We start from the raw sequence: 25,114 nt of genomic DNA on the forward strand, positions 1-25,114 counted from the left end.
CAGTGGAGGAAAGTTCTGTCATGAGTTTAGGAATAATAGAGGATCATTTTCAGACTATTCTGATACATAGAGTTTTTTATAAAAAGGTGGAACAAAAGTTTTATATAAGTTTTGGGTCATCAGATATAGTGTCAACTATTATCTCATTAATAGTATTAATTTTTGTGTGATATTTTTCCAGTTTGAAGAACACGAGGAGTTCTGTTCTTCTAACCATTGTTTCTGAGACCTAACGAAAGCTCCTTCTGCCTCCTTTTATACATCTTATCTAATCTCTCTGGCAAATTAAACATTTCTATTTATTCTGTTAAGGTGTCTGGTGATACTTGAGAGAACAAGGAAATACATGTGATAATGTTTTGTTCCTTTAATTTCCCAAGTTGAGCAAGATTACTTCCAAACTTCCTGAGATATTTCACTGACTTGTAAAGAACTCCTGATTTAAACAAAAGGATTTTGTTGAGTGTGTTATTACCTGCAAGATTTCTGGTTTTACTTCCTCATATGTAAAAGGAAAGTTTCTCAATTTCCAATAATTTGCTGTACAACCACTAACTTAATATTCATGTAGATAGCTTTATGATCTCTTAAGGGAAGAAGCTTTACTGAAACATCTTGCTCTTTAAAAGTTTTGGAAACCAACCAGAAGTCTGAGCGAGATCACCTTGTGTTTTCTTTGTTATTCCAAGTGAACTTTACCACATCTGAGGATTTAACTCTCCATAAGTCTATTCAGTCTTATCTTTACATAACAAGTATGTATATTTCTGCCATTATCATGTGCAGGTGGCCATCTATTCATCAGGGGTTCAAAGTTACATTAAAGTCTCCTCCAACTAAGATGTGGGATTAAATAAAAAAGTTAACCAATGCTTAAATCTATTCTCCATGTCAAACGTAGTTGGATGTTTTCTGAATTCAAATTGAACATTAAAGATAATCAAAACAATCTTGTTGTAATTGAGAACTGACAGATAAAGTTTCCTTTTGGATAAATGAAGCTTAAAAGACCAGTTCACATTTCAAGTCTGTCTTAAAACAACAGTCAGGAGCCCAAATGAACATGTAAACATGTTTTTTTTGCTGTAATTATTCCTCCTGTTCATACTGACCATTAGAAGATCCCTTCATAATGCACTTACAATGTAAGTGATGGGGACAAAATCCACAGTCCTCCTTCTGAAGCTAATTTGAAGCTTCAGCGTCCAAATGAGTCAAATCAAGTAGATATATTTCAACGTTAAAGTCTTTTTAGTGCCAAAGTTCCTCTTTTTGTTACTATACTTCCACCACAGCTCAAGTCTCAAGTGTAAAATGTTTGTGCATCATTTAGCTTCAAACGATCAGCTAGGTGAACTTCTTCTTCTCTACCGGACTGAAGTTCCCCAAAATCAAACTTCCTGCCGTCTAATAACTTATTCATAGCTTGAATACATGAAGCAAGAACCATGACATTACTACAGCAATAAATCTTAATAATTTTATTGTCTTTGTTCTCATGATTTTACAAATATGATACTTCTGCAATTCAACTTTAACTGTGCAACACAATGGCATTATGGACTGTTAGACCTGACATCCCGAGGGACGTCTGTGACTCCAGGGAGCTGTGAATCCTGCAGACCAACGGCCTTATTTGGGATTTTTTTTTTTTTTTTTTTTTTGTTTAATTTTAAATTTTTTTTTTTTTTTTTAGTGTCTTCATAGGAGTGTCATGAAACAAGAGTCAAGCTTTGCAATTCATCTCGAGTGTTACATTTATCATCATCCGTCTCCCGCCTGTTGGAGGTTTCTTTGTCCGCAGGATTCACTAGCAGCGTACACACACACACACACACACACACACACACACACACACACACACACACACACACACACACACACACACACACACACACACACACACACACACACACACACACACACACACACACACACACACGATTTTTTTTTCCACTACTGATGTAATGATGGGAGGGGAGGTGAAGAGGAGGCAACTCCACCTCGCCCCCCCAACCTTACTCCCTTCCTCCCTCCCCCACAGGTCAGAGAGCGACTCCTCGGACGTGGGCTCAAAGTAAAGTTGTACAGTCTCTTTGGATGAGGCTGGTGGTACCTGGTCAGAGCTGCAGGGCTGCTTGTGTTTTTAGAATGGGTGATCTCGCCACGAAGGTTTTTGGGACACCAGTACAGATAAGAACAATGGCATGCAAGACTCACATACAGGCCCACTTGTTATTATTTCTTTTTTTTTCTTTTTTTTTTTAATAGAAAATAAAGATTCTGACATAAGTACAAGCACTGAGCCCTCGCAAACACCCAACAGCCAAGCGTTATTGGAAACAGTACGGAGGACGAACGACTCCTAAACTGACGGCGTTTAGAAGTATGGGGGGCTTGCGACGGTTAAAACCATTTCAACACGACAGCTGGCTTCTTCTCATATTCAATAAGTCCTGTTTGGAGGACATAATACATCTCACATTTATAATATTTCTTCTTCTACACCTTTTTTTTTTTTACTACAAATGTATGTGCTTTTGATTCAAAACAACTCGGGAAAACAGAAAAAAAAAAAGAAAAAGATTAGTTCAACGACCGCCCACCCCCACTCTGGCCAATTTATTGCAAATGAAGTGAGAACCTCTGAACAGCAACACACACTTCAATATGGCACAAGCGTCTTAGAAATGACCTAAATGTGTCGTCGTCGTCGTGGGTGAATATCAAAAACCAAACCAAGAACCACACCATATCTAAAAATATTAAGACATTAATCATCAGTAGAGCAGAAATGATTTGTTTTAATCCTCGTCGAAACATGCAGTCTGCCGCTCTGCAAGCAAAACTCCATTCTGGACCCCTTGGTAAAAACGCCAAAAACAAAAGTTTAAAAAAAAAGAAAGAAAAAAGGTAAATTCTTCGTCTTGAATGCGTATGAACACTGCAAATGAGTAGCCCAGAAGACCAGCCTCGCCAGTCCAGCTAATATACTTCTATTATTCATCACAGAAGCTGCAGAGTAAGACTTCAACATCCAGGTCATTGTGCAACTGAGGATCTCTCTCTCTCTCTCTCTCTCCTCTCTTATTATTTGAGGGCTGGATGACGATTCCTTCACCCGTAAAAAGAAAAGAAAAGAAAAGCACACTGGCCAGCAAAATGAAGCATGTAGTGACTCAACTCGCCTCTTCAAGTTAAAACCTCACAAAACGTTTCTGATGCTCAAATTAATTTAAAAAAAAGAGCAAAAATCTTAGTGTAAAGCATTCTGTTTGCTTTCAGATGTCTTGTTTTTGACACATTAATCTACCTTTTGTGTGTCACATGAAGACATTTGATGTGCTTTTCTCAGTGAACATCTGCTTTGGCACGCTCCCAGCTGAGGTACCTAACCATTAATTTTGTCAAGTATTGTATGGAAACTACTGGGTTTTTCTTTTTTTCTCCCGCTGAGGATATTGTTGTTGCATTATACTTTAAATATACAGAGAGGAGTAATTTTCTCTAAAAATGTCTCTGGAGTGTTCAGGAGAAAATCTACACATGAAGGCATTTCTCCTCCAGCCCGTCCTCCCTCCGGAGCTGCAATATGGAAATCCCAAACTAAATCCTTCTGAGCAGCCCCCCCCCCCTCCCCGTCTATCTGCACACATGTATCCCACTACAGAATCCAAATAAATATTGTTTAAAATAAGGGCAAATTGGTAAAATAAAACAAAGAAAAAAAAATGAAGCAAAAATCAATGTAGTGACCTCATTATGTAACGCAAAACTCTCAAAATACAATAAATCCATCACCGTCCAGTCGTCTCAGTCAAATAAAGAAAGAAAATATTACAGGGAGCGATATATCTAGAGTAGTGGTTGTTTTACAACGGCGACTATGTCGAGAGAATGACTGGGCGTCAGTTTGTCATGTTGCAACTTCAAAACTGCTTCCTCCCCCCCCCCCCCCCCCCCCCCCTCCCTCCCTCCCCCCCTTCTCTCTCTTCGCCCGGAGGTGATCATGCTCTGTCTGATCAAAGTCTTTGACCTTTAAACCCTTGGCTCCCCTCCCTCCCTCCCCCTTCCCCTTCCCCGTCAAACGATCCCGCTCCTCTTCCCGGTCCGCTCATGAGGGGGGGGGAGGGATGGGGGAGGGAAGAGGGGGGGGATTGTTCAGTCGGCGTAGTGCATGATGGACTCGACGTAGTTGCCGGGGAAGAGGCCCGTGGTCCCGTTCATCACGCCCTCATACCAGCCGTCGTCGTTCTTCTTGATCACGTAGATGATGGCGCCCTCCTGGAACGAAAGCTCGTCTTCTTTGTCTCGAGCGTAGTCGTAGATGGCCACCACTGCAGGAGAGGAATGTTCAAAACAAGCTGATAAATATTTACCTCATGTCTGACCTCATTAACTAGACTTCTCTGATTGCATTTTATTTATATTTTGGGAAATACTTGCTGCGACTTTGCTGAGAGAAGATTGAAATCACTCTCATGTCTGTACAGTAAATATGGAGCTACAGCCAGTTAGCTTAGCATCAAGCTAGCATGACTCTGCCTACAGTCCTCATCTAACTCATGGCAAGAAAGCAAATTCGTCAAACTATTCTGTTTAGAAGGTATTGTTCTTTAATGAGTTGGTGTATGTATGCAGTAGATGCAGGCAGGATAAAATAAATAATACATGTGATAATGTTTCCTCCTCATTCACTTCAAGTACAAATAAAGTAAGAAAGGAGTGACATCACAGGTTAAATGGAAACAAACAATGCATTTTGGGTGATCTAAGTTTGATTTTGGGTATTTTTGGAGGTCGCAAATCTGTAATTTTGCCTGAAAAGTTTGCTAATTTGATGCAGTGTTGTCCACTTTCACTTCCTGTGTTTTAGAAAGAATTTTATCTGTAAGTGAAGGACAGCAAACACGAGTTTATCCAAATTGAGAAAAGGTAAGATTTTAACTCACAAACAGCGTCTGTATTCTGGTCGACATGTTCTCCTACTTATAAAAATCACACGATCTTCCTTTAAAAAGCTCTGATGTCTTTCAGTATTTTAAGGTGGATTTCTTCTGTGTGAAACTTCCTCAAACACACAAACCTTTCTCCAGGTAGCTGCGTGGGGCCCAGGGCGGGTCCTCCTCCGCGTAGGGGTCGCTGTACTCCACCACCGCCGACTCCTCCTCGTCTTCATCGTCCTCGTAGTCCTCCGGCGGCGGCGGAGGAGGTGTGGGTTCCTCAAACACCGGCTCATCTGCAGGCGGAGGCGGGGGCGGCACGTCTGAGACTGGAAGTAGTTTTCGGGGCAGGTGGGAAGAAAAAGACGATCAGAGAGGCGAAGAAAAGAAACGTCGAAGAAATCTGCTTTAAAATGACGGACCGGCGTTCCCATGCATTACAGAGAGGAAGACTCCATGCATTTAGATGCTTAGGACTGTGTTTTCCATTATAGACAAACATAACCAGTAAAACCACAACATAGCACTGATACTGAGCTGTGAGCGCATCCTGGTGCACTGATTCAACGTGCATTTAGAGAAACGTGAGAAGGGAACTTGATGGTGATCGTTCTCCGGAGAGATCAGAGTGAGCACAGACACAAACAAATTACACGCAAACATGAACATGCTGATGAGCGAACACACAAACATGCTTCATTATTCATATCAGTCGTTACTCTTCTTCTTTTTACACATATTGTGCTTTTAACAGTCGTTCAACCACCAACATTTGCTGCCAGAAGGGACCTTTAGTTATCTCCCACTAAAAATCAACACATGTAGACCAAAGAAAGAAGAGTGACTGTGGTGTAAATGGGTTGAGGTCTCACTTCTTCTTGTCATTGCAAAAGACTGAAAGCTGTTTGAATTTACAGTTTTGTAAATGGAGTTTCTTTGTGTTTTGAGCCATTAATTAATCCACAAAAGCCAATTAAGTCGTAACACAATATGAAGTGCAGACGCAATGTTCTCCTGCTTTAAAAAAACCCACTATTAATGTTTTAAACTTGACGTTGGTTGACATGTTGAGCAGGAAATCTGGGATCTCTCCCAGTTTTCAAGATAAAAGTACAGAAAAGGGAAAATCAATAACAGATCGCTGACAGCTGATGTTGGAGGTTGATCGATCTGATAAGGCTCATCGCTGACACTAACTGTTGGGGGGGGGGGGGGGGGGGGGGGGGGGGGGGGGGAGTGTACTCAGACGAACGGCGAGTCATGCAGAGGGAGCGAGTGAGGAGCTAAAAGCCACTTACTAGTCTCCTGAACTCGGGCCACAAAGCCCATCAGAGGCAGCTGAGGGGTGATCTGCATGGAGGGGGGAGGGGGCGCGAGCGGACCTGCTATCACCAAACAGTGTCAATATACACGGAGACGAGGGAGGGCGGGGCCAGAGGGGGAGGGGGGGGTCAGAGAGGGACAGACACAAGAACAGCAAAGACATGAGACAGTGAGGTTAAAATAAACAAGAGGAGAGTTAAAGAGCAAGAAGAAGAAGAAGAAGAGAATAAAACAGTTACAATTTGTAGAAAATGATGGTAGCAAAGCACAAACCTCAGAAATGATTAGTTTCCCTTGTTAGTCCCAATTAAATGGACATATTAATTATTCTGAGACTCATCCTACTGATGGATTTGGTTCAAAAATAATATCACACAATAAAATAATCATAATACAATTAAGTAATAAAAATACAGGAAAAACTTTCCTACAGTATGTTTATCTTATCTGCACAGATTCATAGTTTCTTCTCTGAAATCAAACTTAATATTTTAAATCTGGGCTGCAACTAGTAATCATTGTCAACCTTCAGTGGATCTATTGACTATTTTATTGATTTATCGATTAGTTGTTTCGTCAATAAAATGTCAGAATGTAACAGAAAACAGCCATCACAGTCTTAAATGTCTTTTTTTGTCCAACTAACAGCCAAAAAACCCCCAAAATATTTCATTTACAAAGATATAAAACGAGAAAATTAAAAATGGAGCTGAAACAATCAACAATTAACAGAAAGTTAATCAGTTAATCAACACTTCTGATAATCAAGTAATTGCTTAAGTAATTTAAAAATCCTATTAAAATGATACAAATTAATAGGTTCAAGTTTTAAATGTGAATATTTGCTGTTGTTTTTTAGTCTTTTATGACAGTAAACTGAATATTTGGACTGTTTGTGGGACAAAAACTATTTAAATATGTCCACTTAGTTAGTTTGAGCCCTAAATCACTCTGCCATGTAAACAGCTGTTAAGAGCATTAATGAGAGCAGACATGGTATTTAAATACACATATATATGCTGTAAATCTAACAGAAATAAACTGAAGATAAAAGGTAAAAGGAGTGGCGGTATAAACACACAGCTGGAGAGCTGAATGGAGGACAAACAGCACGCAGCAGTGAAGACGGAGGAAGTCTAGTGAAGGCAGTTAGGCTGATGAGAAACGACAAGAGCACAAAACCAGCCAGACATCTTTAAATAAAAGATGCGGATACACAACAGCAGAGAGGCAGCCTATGAAAATCTAAAGGCCTGGAGAGAAGATGGACCCCCCTTTGAATCGAGAAACTTGGAAAAAAAAAAAGGAAAGTGTTCATTTAAACTGGGCAGAGAATAAATCGAGGATGATGTAAAGCTTGAAATGAACTGGTTAACCCCCACCAGTCTCAGTGGGATGCTGGTGTTCTGCAGACTCTTTATGGGAGGTTTGTTCAGGAATCAATAGTTCTGGTCTTAACAAGCATCATGTTTGTTGTTGTGTTGTTATGGAGGTTCAGGCAACACATGCAAGGAAGTGGCTTTTTTTTGGCTTTATGTAAGTTATTCTAGGTGTTGACCCTTGACCTCTATAACATCAGACAGGTCAGTGATTGGTTTGACTTGTTTTATTTGACTATAATATCAAGGTGAAGTCAGTAACACATTCTTTTAATCACTTAATCTGAGTCATTTATCATGAAGTAACTCTGCTTCATGACCACTGAGCCTTTAAACCTTTTAATTCCACTTCATGAAACCCAAAGACTGACGGACAGAAAAGTGAAAACACAGTGATAATCCTGGCTGTACCTTGGTTCTGGGCGAAGTGGGGTCCGCCGTTGAGCTGGCTCTGGTTGTGTGGCATGTTGGGCTGTCCGGTGACAGACGAGGGTCGGCGGTACGGCAGGGAGCCTCCGACCTGCTGGCTTTGGGGCTGCTGCGCCGGGCGGTTCATGCTGTAGAACTGAGGAGCACCTGAGAGGAGGAACCACCGGGGGGCAGCAGAGAGCGAGTTAACGAGGGGCGGAGAGGAGGAAGGGTTTCATTTCTCTCCCCTCTGGCGTCTTTAAACACTAATGTCACGTTTATTTAGCCTCCAGGAAGCTTTCTGTCATTTGCCTTCACATGTAATTACACCTATAAACTGTAATAATACCCCTTAACTTTACATTTGAACAGCATGAAAACACTTAAAGTGTTAATATCTTTAAATTTAAACATCTTCTTTTTTAGCCTTGTGCTTAATTTAAATGTTTTATAACCATTATGTATTTATTTAATCACTCTTTTCTCTCTTTTAAATATTTTATTGCCTTTTATCAATTTAATTTTGTTTATTTAATCTATTCTGTTGTTTTTACTGTTTATTTCTGTGCTGTAAACTTTGAATTTGCATGAAAGCTACTTCACACATTAAGTTTTATTCCCTTTTAATCACCTAAAGGGTTAATTCACCTTAAATGAACTTGCAACCAAAACAAAATACTGATAATTCCTTGCAGATAGTGATAATAAATATCATCTAAATGTTGGAAAAGATTAGTTAATGTCGGTATGAGTTCAACAAGGAAAAACTAACTTTTTATTGACTTTATAGATTCTTAAATTCATCATCTACTCTCACTTTAACAGCTGACATGTCAGAATTATGGTTTCTATTTCCATAATTCATCAATATTAGCATTCAGCTAATAGTCTTAATTAACAGCAGCGGCGCACATTAACTGATGGTTTAAATATCCAGCAGCCACAGAATAAAAAACACACACGAATGAAGAATTCACTCTGCGAGCGCTTCACCACACGGCTCATGCATTATATGCATCATCATCATCATCATCATCACCACCGACAACACAGACACAGGCAGCTGATGAGATGCTGTGAAGGATGAGGAGCGGAGGATCCAGAAGTAGCAGCGGCGACGGCGACGGCGGGATAATGGAAAGTCTGAGGTGGGTGGCAGAAGAGCTGCACACTGGCCAGACTTGTGGCTGTTTCTTATCCAGACATGTGATGTTCCAGACACTTTTTTTTTTTTTTATAAATGTTCTGAATGACGTTTCAAGATGAATTTCTGCACTCAGATGTTTGCAGAGAAGAAGAATTGGTTGCTTTGGATTTTGCCAGAAGGCTTCCTTATTAAATATAGATGAGGTTTCTACACATCGGGCTCTTGTTTGCCTTCGTTTGCTGCACTCAAAGCTGCATCTTATTTTTTTTTTGACAAAGTGTGTGTGCAGCTCTTGAGAGGTGGACGGTGTCTGAATAGGAAGCTCAGTCTACCTCCTCCACAGTTAGAATCAGGAACATGAAACTGATTCACTTTAAATATAAAATGCACTGAACACGTCGTCTCAGAGTCAGTTCTTGGTGTTTATCAGAGTGAACTGGGAACTCGCATAACCAGACGACCTGATCTAAAGGTCTAACAGGTTTAAACTGCTCCAAGTAGAGTTTAAATGACTTCAAGGAAGAGGCTGACAGTTTTCTATATTTTTCTTATTGTCTCCTGTGCAGAGCCAAGACAACTATTTATCTACTAACGAGTATTGTGTGTGTATCCAAAGCCTGATATCTTATTCCTCTGTTGTCCAAAAACTATTAAAAACACGTCACTGAGCCACATTACTGCGTTGGGTGACATGTTCCTTCACCCTGAAGACTGTGATTACTGGAGTTTGTTTAGAAACGGCTCCAAAGACTCATAACAGCATCATACTTTCAATCTCTGGAAAGTATTTCCGTGTCAGGAAGAGGCCGTCGTGCATGCATGTTTCACGCTTGTATTAATCAGACTCTGACTGTAAAATCCTCAAAGAAGTTTAGTACAAAGTCAAGACTTTATGATACGTAGCGCAACATGCTAGTAGAGCGGTGTCGACAGACCCTGCGCGTGCACGACGGCCTCTTCTTTACACGGAAATACTTTCCAGACAGTGAAAGTGTGACGCTGTTATGAGTCTTTGGAGCCGTTTCTAAACAAACTACAGTGACCACATTCTTCAGGAGACAAGGAACATGTCACCCAACGCAGTAATGTGGCTCGTTGACATGTTTTTAATAGTCTACGGCACGGAGGAATAAGATTTATCAGACTTTCACAATACTTGTAGATAGATCAGTTCATTGATGGTTTGGCTCTGCAGACAAACAAACATAATTACCTGAAACCTGACTTCTGACTTAAATAATCTTTATATAACTCAACTTCTCAACAACAACAAAAAAAACCCCATAGTGTGTTAAAACCAATAACAGTGTGATTGATGACAGAACATTTCTTGGGAAATATCACATTCATCAATCAAGAACTACTGAAAATGAGCCCAATTTAACACTTTTTAGATAAATAAAATGAAGTATCATAGATCTGACTTGATATTCTGCACTTAAGACTCAATATTTCCTCTGATTTGAAGCAAATCTTCCTTTAGATGCAGCTGCTATTTCAGAAAACCCGTCTCAGAGAAACGGTGACATTTCATGAGCAGGTGTAGTCAATAAGAGCAGCGAGCTGTCAGACAACATATGGTGGGTGATGACATGCTGGTGGATGAACACATCTGGGTCTAGCAAGCAGGAGGATGCATGTCTGGGTCGGGGGGGGGGGGGGCAGGATGGAGGGTGTGCAGAGGACTGGGTGAGCTTTTCCCCACCGGGTTACACTCACCTTGTGCGGGGTTGCCGTAAGGAGCGGGGCCTGTGCCAGTGGGGGCCGCAGAGGCGGGGAGCTGGGGAGGGGGTGGGGGTACAGGCGGGATCTCTACGGGGGGGTTAGGGGCCTGTGGGGGGCCGTCTAGGGCAGAGGGGGCACCGGGGGTGGTGGCAGAAGTGGCGGTGTTGGGGGGAGGTTTAGTCGGGTTGGCTGGGGCAGAGATGGAACCTGAGGTGTCGGAGGCGAGGAGGGGAGGGAGGGGGGGGGGTTTGAGGATGTAAGAGGTTAAAGAAAAGATAAAGGAGGAAGAGAGAAGACGGGTGAGGGAGGTCAAGACAAGATAAGAGTGAGAAGGGAGGAAAGGTGGATCCAGGGTTCCTACATAACTGACTCAGAAACTATTCCTTTCATCTCTTATGTAAAAATCCTGGATACTCAACAAAGATTAGTTCAAGTTAGTTAGTTTCAGGCACGACTGAGATCCTGCAGCCGTCTGACTTTTGAGAGGGAGACGGGAAGCGGACGTTTACCTGGGAAGGCGGTGGGCGGGGCCGGGGTGGGCACGGCGATGGGCACGCCCACGCTGCCGCTGCCGCTGTTCTCTCGGCTGCTGCTGCGACTGCTGCTGGGGTGGCTGCCTCCGCTGCTCCCACTGCTGGTGGTAGGGCGGCAAAACACGTCAGAGCACAAAACACACACAAAAAAAAAAAACACACACTCGCCCTCTGTCACACCGCAGCGCACTCAGACTAGTAGTAGTAGTAGTAGTACTAGTAGTGGTAGTAGTGGTAGTAGTGGTAGTAGTGCCCTTCCGTGACTAGACTGTGGCCTTACTCATTTGAAAATGGTTCGTTTCCACCACATCCGAAGAACCATGAAGCACATTAGTCAGATAACATATTATTTAAAATGACGGCGGCTTTAGAAACAATTTTCACAAATTTTTTTAAATACAATTTGGAAGGCAAACATCATAACTTTGTTTTTACGGCCAATAAACAACGAGAAAAGTCTGACCCTCCAACCAAATATTGATTCTTTTTTTGTGTGAATGAAGCTAAACTGTGGTTCCTCCGGTCGTAACACAGGTGAGCTTCTTGGGCTCCTGGAAATGTTTCTGTGGTGGAAACATCCTATAGTAGTAAAAACTATTTATCTTAAAGCAGTAAAGTGTGATTTTACACTCTATCTGAATGACTTCTTCTTATCCTGGATGTATAAACCAGTCCGGAGCAACACAGTCCAGGTAAGCTGACGATCCTAATAACTGAAGATTAATAATGTAGCACCCTCAAGAGCATTGATGTGTTTGCGTGAGCTGTTTATGCCTTTGAAATGACCATGTCACAGTGATAAAGAAAAGCAGCTGGAAGCCTGAACCGAAAGACACGTGACACAGGTGACGCAGCAGCGACAGGAGACAAAAGACAAAGATATGATACACGCTGTAAAAAAAAAAAAAAAAAAAGAAGAAGAAGCAGGAAGCGTGACGACACATGGGGCAGACTTTCTGTAAGACAGAGGAGAGAGAGTGCATGGCTGAGAGATGAAGAAAAAAAAAAAGGAAGAGCTGTGGATGGAGCGGTGCAGAAAAAGACTTTGTGCTGAGAGCGGAGTCAGGGAACGTTATCAAAAAATATTAAAAACATTTGGCCTTTTTTTTTTTTAAAGTGGTGCCACTGCTGCACATAAGTGGAACAGATGGGGCGCAATGACGAAACTTTCCATGTTGTTTTTCCTCCCCGAAACCCCCCCCCCCCCCCCCCCCATGTTTTGAACTTCTCTCTCTGGGCAGACAGGGGAATCTATGAATATCTTTCCATGCTCTGGATGAAAGAGTCTCATCTCGGGAGATGAGCTGACATCGGGTTGACAGGACTGTGGGGGCGACGCTGCCTATTTAATGACTATTACCATAGGAACCTGCGTCTAGCCATGCTAAATCCAGCCCTCCGTCTCTACCTCGGCCTCGTTTCTTTGTCCTTATCTGTGCGGCGAGGAGAGGATTACAGGTGAGGGCTTTTCCAAATAAACTGGGAATTCCCTGGAAGCTGTGCAAAAAGGTTAATGTTGGTCTAAGTTGTGAGTTTAGGTGGAAAAATAAAAAGGGAGTAAACGTGATTCCACGAGGAGTCATTTCAGAGAAGAAGAAGAAGAAGAAGGCATGTTTAGAAGCTGGCTCGCTGTTTAAGTGTAAGAGAGGAGAAGAAGAAGGGGGAGGGGGGGGTAGAGGGGAAAAAAGGGGGCGTGTTTCTGAAGTGTAAAGAGGCATGCTGGGAAGGGGGGAGGGGGTACCTGTACGTGCGGTTCCTCTGATTAACAGATGCAGTGCGTGCAGGGCTCTGCTGGGGGGGCGCCATGTTGCGCGTCGGGCTCGAGACGTAGTCGTTAGGGACAACGGGTGGACGCACCGGCTCAAGCGTCCTATAGGGGGAGTGGCGCCTGCGAGAGGGTCAGGAGGAAGGGAGGGGGGGAGGGGAGGGGAGGGGGGGGGGGGGGGGGCATCCACAGAGAAGTGTAGGGGAGGGGTGGGGGGGAAGAGGAGGAAGAGGAGAGCAAGAAACAAACAAGTGCAAACTTAAAAAATGGGGTATGACAGGTGGTGGAACATCGGGGGTGGGCTGGGGTGAATCCTCAGGTGTTGTCGGGCAGACAGCGGAGCGGAGTCGGGACGCCACGATGACGCTGCTGTCGCATAAAAACCCCACTTCCTGTTCATAAACGCTGGTCTAGTGAGACGGAGGGAAACGTCTGATATGCCAAAAGAGACAAACACAAGTCACTCACCTCTAAATAATAATAATAATAATAATAATAATAATAATAATAATAATGATAGTTAGTGACCTTCAGTTAATATGTCAATAATCTATATATCTATTCTCGTTATTTACTATTCTGAAATACAACTGCAAAGCAAATTTTATGCAAACTTGAGTGAGACTGCAGAGAGCGTATGTAAAGTTAATTCATATCAGGTGACTTCCTGGTTTCTATTCAGCAGCTCTAAATCACCTCCTCATGTTTACTCTGTTAAATGAATTCATTACTTGACAGAAAATGTATCCGAAACGATTGTGATCACTTATTTTTTTTAAAGTTATTCACCAGTTCCAGCTTCTAAAATGTGAATCTTAGTCTTCTAGTATAATAACATTGTGTTTTAGACTTTAAGCTTTAGGAAACTTTTGATTTTTTTTCTCTATTTTCTGACATTTTATGGACCAAACAGTTAATAGATTAAACAAGAAAACAATCCAACAGATTAATTGATAATGGTAAATAATTGTTGCATGATAATTACAGTTACTTAGATCTTCATACAGGTTAGTAAAGCCGTTTTAAACTGCAGGTTCAATTCCTGAATTACAGAATTCATTTAGCAATAAGATTTAAACGGAGCGTATAACTGTGTCACAAGTCCTTTGAGATGTAGAAACACTTTTCTGGAAAAGATACATGGATATATTTTGCATATTATCAAAAATTACAACAAGAACTACACTAAGTACAACTACACTATAATAAGATTATTCAAGTGAACGATATGAAAAAGGGCATCAGAGTTTAAATTTAATTCCCATCCGTCCCTGAGCTCGAGGTTTTTAACCCGACAGCAGCGTTGTCTTGACGATATCCTCAGTTTATTTTTAAAAAAAATAAAATAGGGGGAAAGAAAACATAACCCTGAGATTTATTGATCTGGGCTTGAAAAGATGTTCTGTCTGGCATGTAAATTTCCCAGCTGACACAGCGGGGTGACCCATCTCTGAGCACTGTTGCTATGGCAAAACGTTGCTATGAATAATATGGGGCAGCCAGGAGTGGGCGGGCTGGGTCACAAACACACAAGTGAAAGTAAATCTAGAAAAAAAAAAAAAAAAAAAAAAGAAGTTGAATAACAGAAGAGAAATTAAAATAAGGAATAAGATGTCCGCCCGTAGCCACAGGCTGCGGCAGAAGGTGCATCATGGAGGGTTGGAGCTATGGTTGATCGGCATGCGTCTTGAAGGGACGGAGACACACAATCACTCACAAACTCAAGAGAGAGACAATTCTGAAGGTCATGGGAGTGGGAGGGGGGGAAGGGGGGGGGGACGTAAACACACACCAACACTTTTCACACATATACACACACACACAAAAAAAAACACACAAACAGCACTTGACGCTCAGGAAGGTCCCCGAGAGTGACGAGAACACAACGTGTACGAGTCCCTGTGGGGTAAAAGACACCTTCAACGGTCAGACAAACACAACAGAAAACAGCAACGACAAGAAGCTTCATCTTTAAGAACAACTGTTAGGATCTGTTGCAGAAAACCCACTGAATCACTGACGCAGAGAGACATACAATCAGGAATAATCACACGTTATTCACCAGACGCTGCTAGTTTGTCTCTTCTATCTAGTTTGGCCACTAAACATGGTGATTAGAGTCCAACCAAAACTAGATTTTTTAGACTGATATCTATATTTAAAGCTTAATAACCCAACAATAATATATTTCTTGTTTCTTATCAGTCAACATCTACATCGATATATCTGTGATGAGCAAATATCAGTAAATAAAACAATCATGTGGCTCTAATAAACCTGTTTTCACTGAAGACGTTTTGACTTCTTATGGTGTTAAAAGCACAAATGTTAGATGCATGATCACCAGCGAGCACATTATCAGAATCAATTCATCGATTAGACCATTGACAGAAAATTAACCGCCAACTATTTAGATAATGGATTAATTGTTTTGAGCCATTTTTTGAGACAAAATGCCAAATTTCTCTGATTCCAGCTTCTCAAATGTGCATTTTGGGTTTTGGGAAACATTGATGGACATTTTTTACCCACAATTTTTAGATATTTTAAAGAATGAATGAAAATAATCGTTTTAATTACACAAGAAAATTTGATGGATTGATTGAACAGGCGTGTTAGGAATGATTTCACAGCTTTAAGAACAAAATCTGAACCAACAACAGCAAATAACCTAAAAACATCCACTCAGATTAACAGTTGGAGGCAGAAAGCCAACATCATCTGACTGACAGCTGCTGGTAAACATCCCATCCTGATTAGCACTGCCACCAACGACAGATGAATTAGCGACTGTGACCTTTGTGATAATGTTCCTCCTGTGCCCTGGCATGAGATAAATACCAATAAAAAGGTTGAAGACTGGCAGATCTGAGAGCTCCCCACCTGCACCATCTGTCTCAACATAAGGAGCTTCCCAGACTCAATTACACGCCTTTATCATTTTATCAAACTGCTTGCTGAAATTTGACAGATTCTAGTTTCGAGCGCTCATTACTTCAGTCGTCGTTGTGACGTTAGCTTGTGGCAGGACGGAGGCTGTGTTTGGGTTTCTGGTACTTTCTGTGTGGACTTTGCATGTTGTCAGCATATTTGTGTTGGTTTCCTCCCACAGTCCAAAGACATGCAAGTCAGGTGGGTTGGAGACCGGCCATGTAGGTAAAGGTGATTTCAACACGTTGGACTAAAACCTGCTTTAATAATCAGGTTCTTTCATTTCAACAATCCAAGGAATTTACCGCCAGTGTTTAGAGGTGCTGTAACTGAACTTTGTGTCCTATAAAAGAAAAAAAATGAACATTCACTGACATTAGTCATGTGTGACCACTGAAGTTACATTTTTAGCTGCCAAAATGTGTTGATGGTGCAGAATATAAAGCTGGTATCAAAGGTCAGATACTTTAATTATCAGAAAGCTCCTGATTTAGATTAAATTTTAACTAGTTTTTTAGGTTAAGTTCTTGTTTGGCTGCCTGTTATTTTATTTAACATTTGAGAACTTAAATAAAAAAAGGGTTTTGCAGAAAAAACATGTCTATGTCTATTAAAAAAGTACTGAAAATCATGTTTTGTTTTGGCACAATACCTGAAAATTTGGAAACTGTACCCAGTCCACCAGCTCTTCTCCATGCATGTTGAAAATGTGACATATGTTTCTCCCAACAAATGTTTGTTGTAAGTTGCATATATAGACAATAATGGGCTTTACTGTTATGTGCATAAGTTGTAAAGTGCTGTTCGGTGGATCAGTTGCTGAATAAGCCAAAACACTTGAGGAGAAAAGTCTGAACCTGTGCTTTAGCAGATATATATATGGTATGTTTGTGTGCAAGAAACTGTCACGAAGCCATATTTCAGCATGCAGATGATGTAAAAATCTCTCCTTTATATGTAAAGAAAGGAAGAACGGAACAAATGAGGCTTCTTTACAAACAGGGAGACGACCAACCGTGTCTCACCAGCGCAGATGAAAACCAGAGACAAAGGGTACCGCTGTGATGGGAGCTGGCACCGAGATGTATTTTAAAGCACCCCGAGGACACTAATTAAACAAGGAGGTAAAAGGGTGATGATGAAACTGGGAGCAATCAGGCCCATCTGAAGGGCTTGTTTCCTAAAGCCACAGCTACACTCAAGACTCTGATGGACACGACTCCGCGTCCCGATGCTCGTCTGAGCGAGCGTCCACGCGCCGGCACAGGTTACATACCCGAGGGTCCCCTTCCCTGTCATGGGCGGGCTGGGGGGCTTCTGTGTGGGGGGGTTGGTGCGAGGGAGCGCGCCTCCTCCGGCCTTCATGTTCTGAGCGCTGGCCTGTGAGGAAGGACGTAGGTGAGGAAATCAGTTTATTCTGGGACTGGAGACTTAAAAACATATAAATAAAAACTTTCACAACAGTAAAACTTGTCTTTAAAAAGGATCAGTTTGACATTTTGGGAGCTACGCTGATTCACTTTGTTGCCTAAAGTTAGATAAAGATTAACATCACTTCCATTCATCTGTCTGATCAATATGAAGCTGGATGCAGGAGATGCTTAACGAAGCACAAACATCAGTTCAAACCCAACACAACTGAATAAAAAGACTAAAATAACAAAAAGAAAAACAGTTTTTCACTTTGGTTTTTGTACAGATTTAACAAACAAAACATAACATGTTAATTAAAGCTGCAACAATTAACCAATTAGTCGAGCGACAGAAAAATAATCTGCAACTATTTTGATAATCAAATAATTGTTTTAGTCATTTTTAATGCAATATTTGCTGCTTCCAGCATCCAAAATGTGCTGATTTTATGTATTTTTCTATGTTATACATGATGGTAAACTGAATATCTTTGGATTTTGAGTGTCAGTCGAACAAAACAAGACATATCTGGGAAATTATAACAGACATTTGTCAACATTTTACAGACAAAACGATTGAGAAAATAAAGCAGCAGACTAATTTATAATAAAACTAAACACCTATTAGTCAGTGAGCTTTAGAGGTGTTGGTAGAGCCAGGTGTGTTTCCAGTCCTTATGCTAAGCTAAGCTAACCTGTGCTTCCTGGCTCCAGCTTTATATTGAACAGACAGAAATTACTCATCTTCTCATTTACCTCTTGAGCAGAAAGTGAATAAGCATATTTCCCAAAATGTTGAACTATTCCTTTAACAACAAACTCCTAAATAGAGAAAAAGGATAAAAAAAAAAACTATTCACAGCAATTCAAAACAAAGCAACTCCCTCCTTTGGGGCTCCTACTTGTAAAAGTCTTACCTTAAACCTTTGCAACCACTATGGTTGATTATTAAGTTAAAATAAGGCAAGCAGAAAGAGAGAAACAGAAGAAATCAGAGGATTAGTGTGTGATGAAGGAGAGAAAAACAACAATTATTCATGCATGTGGTACATAAAGCCAAGCTGGTGAGACTCAGGAAACAATGACTCAGTGTTTGGATCTGAGGAATCTTTCTTTGAGACCTTTGCAAGGTTGAAGGAGCAGCTTTGATTTGCTGGAAAACAAGCTCGTCTTTGTTTGGAAAGTCAGTAGGAAACTAGTTTTCCTAATTCAGCCACCTTTCACCGTTTTATTAAATAAAAAACAGTCATTGGACAGGAACCCGTTACCAGTAGCAGGTGACAGATTTACAACATCAGGGGTTATATTCAGCAGAATTTATGTCCTGGGTGACATCAGTTTCCAACGCTGGTGAAAAGCCTGAGTCATTGATTTTTTTCTTACATTACTTGAAACCTAATCGTGATTGTTTGACCTATAAAAGTCCTTGCCGGTGGATTTTCTGCAGAGAAAAGCCCACATTAATCCCACAACAGAAACACATCCCCGTTTCCTTCAGACGTGACCGGATCTGAACGCTCACGTGAACCCTTGACACAAACAACTTGTCACAGGGAGAATCTCAAGAGAGTATTTAAGAGTGAATCATTTTGTGAAGAGGTGAAGCTAACACTGTATCTTTAAATGAACGGGTTTAGAAAACACTACCTTGACTCCGTGACCCATGTCGTCTAGCAGGCTGTAGTCGATGGGTTTGCGGATGTAGCGCACAGGCCTCTCTGGATTGGCTGGGGCGATGATCTTGTGTGTGCGGGACGTGTTCTTGTTGGTGGTGAGGATGCCGATCTCCCGCCTGGCTACCTTCTCTTTATGGATGTCCACCGTCTGAAGAAGAGACATTTTTCCTTTCATTCAAAAAACACTATTTAACCGGTCATTTGCCTGCACTGCAGATCTGTTAAATTATACATGCACGCACGCGATGTGCAAGACTATCACTCATGTCCTTTTCGTGTAACTCTGCGTGTCAGTCGTCCCCACCTGTGAGATGTGGTTGATGGAGGACTCCATGCGGCGGAGCTGCGAGGCCTGGATGTCCAGCATCTGCAGGACATTGTTGGCCAGAGTGTTTATCAGGTAGGCTACGCTGGCCAGAGACTGGGTGGTGTAGTTCTTGGTCTCCTCCAGCGCCCTCTGCTTGTCTGGAGACTAGAGGGGAGAAGATAAGATACATATTTGCATTTATGGCCGAGAGCAACAGACGCTGAGTAAGCGGGAAAATAAGAAGTAGTCTCATCAATTATTTCCTTGAGTAAAGATGAGAAACAAACTTAAGCATCTGTAGACTCAACAGTCTTGTTTTTGTTTATTGTGACATGACAGATTAAAAATCAAATAAAAAACAGCAACACCAACACGCCTGATGACAGACAGATGGCAGATTTCAACAGCTGCATGACAAGTTCCTCATCAGCCTTCATCCAGTTGTGTGAACCTATAGCCCGCTTCGGTCTACGTGCGTCTGTCCTCAAGTGTTTCCAGAGTCGGATTCCAATAAAACCCACCGACTTACTTTGCTGTGACATTGAGATATCAGATGCTGAATGTAAACATGACTCACAAGGTGTGTTGACTTTGATTTAGGGAAAGCTAAAAGTAAACATCGTCCTCGCAGAGGAGACACACGACACGACGCGCCGCTTCAAAATGTGTCAGTGCAAAGACGTTAACGTCTTTAATGGCGGGAGGGGAAGTGAGTTTGCAGGTGACACAGAGCTGCAGCTGGAGTGAAAGGAGTCTTGGGAGGCAGCTGGTTTGGCCGTGAGCGCGACGTGGGCACATCGACAGGAACATCAAAGGGCAGATGGATCCACTAATGTTTCTGCTGGGAAACTGTGTTCCTCTCTGACGCTGCATGTGGGTCACAATACCCAGTCTGGACCTCCATACACTGAGGACCACTTATTTATCTAAATATATGTTTTTATTATTATTATTACAACCATTATAACTATAGATATTATTATTTATCTACTGTTCACTTGTTCTGGCCATTCACCTTCATATTTTGATCAACTACATGTTTGTGTGTGAGTGTGTATTATATATATGTGTTATGATATTTGTTTTGGGGGAATTAAATCGGTTCGATCTCATGGTGCGTCCAGATCGGCGGCCAGTTGGAGCTTCAGCCATATTACATGACCTTGAGATACATGAGTGTACATGTGTGTATGTAGCATATATGCTATATGTTGTTGACCGATCAGTGTTCAGTGCAAGTTACATTTTTAAACTAGTATTTATAGTTCAAGTAGTTTATAAACTCAGAATATTCAAATTGCACTTTTTTCAATGACAAACTAGAGCTGAGGTGCTTCATCAATCCACAGATAATTAATCAGCAACTAATTTGATCATCTAATAATCATTTTTGAAGCAATAAAAGACAAATATTTGATGGTTGAAGCTTCTTAAACGTGACGATTTCGTTGCTTTACCTTGTTTTACGTGAAAGTTAATTTCTTATCTTTGGGTTTTGAGATGTCGTTCAAAACTGAGACATTTCACATCATCAGTTGGGCTCAGTGAAATTATGACAGGCATTATTCACTGTTTACATCAAAAAACAATTCGCAGGTTAATCAATAATTCAAATAATCATTTATATCTGACCAAACACAAGCTGTTCTTTAGCTATTTTCAAACCATAATGCACTTCTTCCCTGTGTGTATAGCATAAGCCCCAACACTGATTACTATATGAACTGTTCACACACTCAGAGGTCACAGAGGCCTGTAGGTCATGATTGGATATTGATTGATTGGAAAAAAAAGAATCCATAGGCCGTATTTCAGTTGTAGTCCCAAAGATATTGACCATATATAGAATGTGTCACTGAAGCTGCATGGCCTAATTCTGTTTTATAAAAAGATGTAAGATAATATTAAACAAATCATTGGATCAAATTGATCTTAAATATTTCTAGAACACAATAAAACTACAACCAGTTCACACCAGAGCATCCTCAGTGGTAACACGTCTGTTCCCTCCTATGTGAAACAGAGCGCGCTTGTGATCATGCCAGATACATTTCTGATGAATCTCAGAGTAAAATCCAGTCCGACTGAGTCAAACATCCGGCTCCGTCTAAACACAAATATCATTTAAATGAGTGTGGAGGCTGCAGCGCTGCCAGAGTATGAAGACAAACAGGTTATGTAGCAAAAGTCAGGGGGGTTGTAGGTGCAGCTGCTACCTGCGGGGAGGAGAGGAGACAGTTTTGATCTATTGCTAATAGACCGCTGATAAGATATCAGGTTGGAGAGGATGTTTGGGTGGAACAATAACCTTTAAGCTACAAGAAAACGTTGTATTCTTCAGGTCAGCAGCGGAAAATAAAAAAGGAAAATCCAGCATTTAACGGGTGATGATGTTCTTTGCAGTTCCAGCGTCATTTAGTTGCTTCCTTCACATTGACAGCTGGTCAGTTAGCAGTTTATTAGCTTCATCTAGTTAAAGCTAACGTAGCCCTGAATTATACCTGCGTGAAGGTTATTATGAAGGTTGTTTCAGACGTGTTGATTCAACTTTATGGTCATTTTGGAGGCTGTTGAATTTTATTGCATTCTACTGAGAGACTGAGAGGAGTTTCTGATAGTTAGCTCAGCCTCACGGAGAAAATTACAGCTGAAACTGTTACCTTAATAGATTAATTGATTGGAAACCAATTAATCAGCAGCTGTTTAGAAAATCTATTGTTTTTTGATTTGGTCATTTATCAAAAAAAACACCAAATATTCTCAGGTTGCAGCTTCTCCGATGTGAAGATGAGCTGCTTGTCTTTTATATTTGGGTTATCAACTGTTGGTTGGACAAAATAAGACATTTGAAGGCGTCACCTTGACATTTCTGATCTTAAACAGACCAAACAATCAATCAATAAATCAAGAAAAGAATTATTGCACTACTGGTTAATTGAAATAATCACTAGTCTCAGCCCTTAAAATATTACCAACACTTCTGAGTATAACTTCTGCCTCTTAAATGTCCATAGAGGTGAATCAACGCCTCTTTAAAAACCAACATTACAGCTTTCATTGACACAGGATTTAAACACCGGGCTGTTTTATTAGACTGCATTAGTTTCAGCTCTGTGTATCTAACAGCAGGGCAGCTGAGAGCAGATGATATTCTCAGTCAGCGGCGTTTAATAGCAGGAAATTGTTCTGCAATGAATGATTTCAGAGAGAAATCCATCACAGAAGACTCGCAGACACCAGTTCCTACTCCCACAGCGGCTAAAAATGCACAAGAACGAAACTGTGGGCAAGAAGACACATTTTCTCTTACTTCGCCATCACTATCAACCCACATCTGAATGAAACGAGCCAGTATCTCGTCTCAGGTAGTCGTTGAGAGGAAATGTGGTAGCAGAGGAGATCAGCGGAGGTGAAGTGGACATAAAGTGAGTACACCTTAAAAATAACCTGCAGCACTTTATCACAAAATAGCTCTTAACCTTTATTGTAAGAATAAGTGAAATACTACTTTTCTCTGTGAGACAATAATGCACCGGTTGCAAGGCGGAGATGTGAATAAGGGCAGAGAAGAGAGGTGACGAATCCCACTAAATACCCCCCCACCCTGCTGAAAATGTCTGTCAAACTGATCTATAAGTGGCAATATCCATCTGACAGCATCTGGGAGAATCTTGCAGGGTGTGAAGAAACCGGGGCAGGCTGCCAGACAGCAAGCTGCCAACATCTATGGGCCGCCGCCGCCGCCACCACCGCCTCCTTCACGGGGCAACCTGTCAGACCTGATCAGCTCTGTTCATCAAGGCTGTCAGATTTCAGTATCACACCTTGTCAAAAAGGCTTCTCGCCAACACAGTGGTCCCAAATTTCAACCCCTGTGATAACAGGCCTGTAACTCAGGGATGAGAGAGAGTTCAGGTTACCAAATCCCCTAAAAACATGAGATCACACCTCTACATTTATTTAACAGCTTTACTTCTCAGATAAAGATTTGACACAGTGATTAACATAACAAGCTTTTAAAATACAACACATTGTTAAAGATGAAACCAGTGGTTTCCAACCTTTTTGTCTTTTGACGTCTTACATAAAGCAGTGTGTAGTCGGGGTCACATTTCACATGTCTATGAGTTGTTAACAGCTCCACCAAATAGTGATTTTTCCCTCTAAACTCCTCACATGCTTTCATTTCAATAAATGTTCAAATGATCCAATATTTCACCAAAAAAATTCAAAGATTAGAGAAACTGAAAACAGATTTGTGTATCAGAACTTTGTTTTTTCTTCTTTCCTCTCCCATTAATCATCTCACGACCCCTCAGATTTATCTGCTGACCCTTTGAAGGGGCCCGACCCCTAGCTTGGGAACCACTGGACTTAACTAGCTAACTGTATATGAAGTAGTTCAAACAGTAACATGCTGCTCTAACACTGATGCTTCAGTATTAACAATCTAATGATGTCATATATAATAATATATAAACCACTGCTTTTACTGCAATACTTTAACTACTTCAAGCTGATAATACTTGTAATGTAGAAGGATTTTTCATACAGGACTTTTACTTGTAACAGAGTATTTTTACACTGCTGTATTTGTACTTAAGCAAAGGATCTCAGTACTTCCTCCACCACTGGGTCACACCTGCAGGATATTACAAGCCATAAAAAAGCTCTGAATGGGATTGATTGCCCTCATACACACACACACTTCACTCATCTCTCACACACATTACTCTGCCTTTCCCAACCTGCACAACAAGGCACGAATGAAGATAAGAAACCACAGCTTTTCAGGCTGTAAACTGAGCATTTCTGGGAATAAATGACATAATTCGAGTATATTATGTCGCTGTGTTTCTCCCAGACAACATGAATCAATGGTTGTTGATAATATCGTCACGCCTGTTTATCTTAGCCTCTGTCAACCAAAGCTCAATCAGAGATTAATCTGGCTTTATATCGCGTCCTACATCTCCGGCCGATCAGCATGATCAGCTGGCTGCTTGCAGCGGCGGTGATTGATCCCCACAGCGGGCAGGGAAATTGATTTTCACGGTGCCAGTAGACCGTTGGTGATGCCTAGCAGCTGGCTAGCGATATACGATGGATGTACAAGTCACACACACTGTTATATCGACGGAATACCGACACATAAGCACTCTTAAGAAAAACATTGACACAAGCACAGTGAGAAAACGATATATAATGTGTTAGTTATCAGGTAAAATGCCTTGACAACGGGTTGTTTTTGCTTTAGCCGAGGCGAGCTAACACGAAGTTAGCAACCACTAGCCTAGCAACAGCTCGCCCCTTCAAAGAAAATCATAACCGCCGACGTCCTTTCTTCCACACAGGTGGCAGCTTACCTGGACATAGTTGCTCTCGCAGTACTCGGCGACTCTTTCCAAATTGGTGAAACTGTCCAGCAGTGCGCTTCGTCCTGCTGGAATCTCCTCTTCCAGAAGCATTTGTAGCTCCGCCATTTTCACATCTTTAGCGGAGCGGTGTGTGCGGGCTCGCCGGCGCCGCCGCGGCCGTGTGCGGTACTGCAGGGGCTCTCCCGGC

At 41.4% G+C, this 25,114-nt stretch overlaps 1 protein-coding gene across 10 annotated transcripts; it reads right to left on the minus strand.

Annotated features, from left to right (window-relative positions):
• Positions 1-1,466: 1,466 nt before the first annotated feature.
• On the minus strand, positions 1,467-25,111 carry LOC121891920 (abl interactor 2-like). Of its 10 annotated transcripts, none has more exons than XM_042404582.1 (10): positions 24,916-25,111; positions 19,547-19,714; positions 19,214-19,390; positions 17,431-17,534; positions 13,200-13,346; positions 11,435-11,556; positions 8,057-8,221; positions 6,242-6,325; positions 5,087-5,272; positions 1,467-4,337 (listed from the first exon to the last, which is right to left on the minus strand). In XM_042404582.1, the coding sequence occupies exons 1-10, from the start codon at positions 25,030-25,032 to the stop codon at positions 4,162-4,164; spliced, it is 1,446 nt and encodes a 481-aa protein (XP_042260516.1). In that variant the 5' UTR covers positions 25,033-25,111; the 3' UTR covers positions 1,467-4,161. The 10 variants fall into 10 exon arrangements, with proteins under 10 accessions (XP_042260516.1, XP_042260515.1, XP_042260514.1 ...); XM_042404581.1 differs by having other exon boundaries at positions 6,242-6,328; XM_042404580.1 differs by having other exon boundaries at positions 11,435-11,559.
• Positions 25,112-25,114: the final 3 nt, after the last annotated feature.

Source organism: Thunnus maccoyii, chromosome 24 (genome assembly GCF_910596095.1).
Source record: "Thunnus maccoyii chromosome 24, fThuMac1.1, whole genome shotgun sequence".
In the NCBI taxonomy this organism is placed as follows: Eukaryota; Metazoa; Chordata; class Actinopteri; order Scombriformes; family Scombridae; genus Thunnus; species Thunnus maccoyii.

Bases quoted from the DNA above. Each gene is read 5' to 3' on its own strand.
- LOC121891920 (XM_042404579.1), bottom strand. From the start codon at position 25,032: ATGGCGGAGCTACAAATGCTTCTGGAAGAGGAGATTCCAGCAGGACGA. The intron at 11,560-13,199 runs GTACCCCCTCCC...CCCTACCACCAG, and splicing joins CAGAGGAACCGCACGTACAG to CAGTGGGAGCAGCGGAGGCA. The intron at 8,222-11,434 runs GTAAACGTCCGC...TCCTCCTCTCAG, and splicing joins CCCGCCCACCGCCTTCCCAG to GTGCTCCTCAGTTCTACAGC.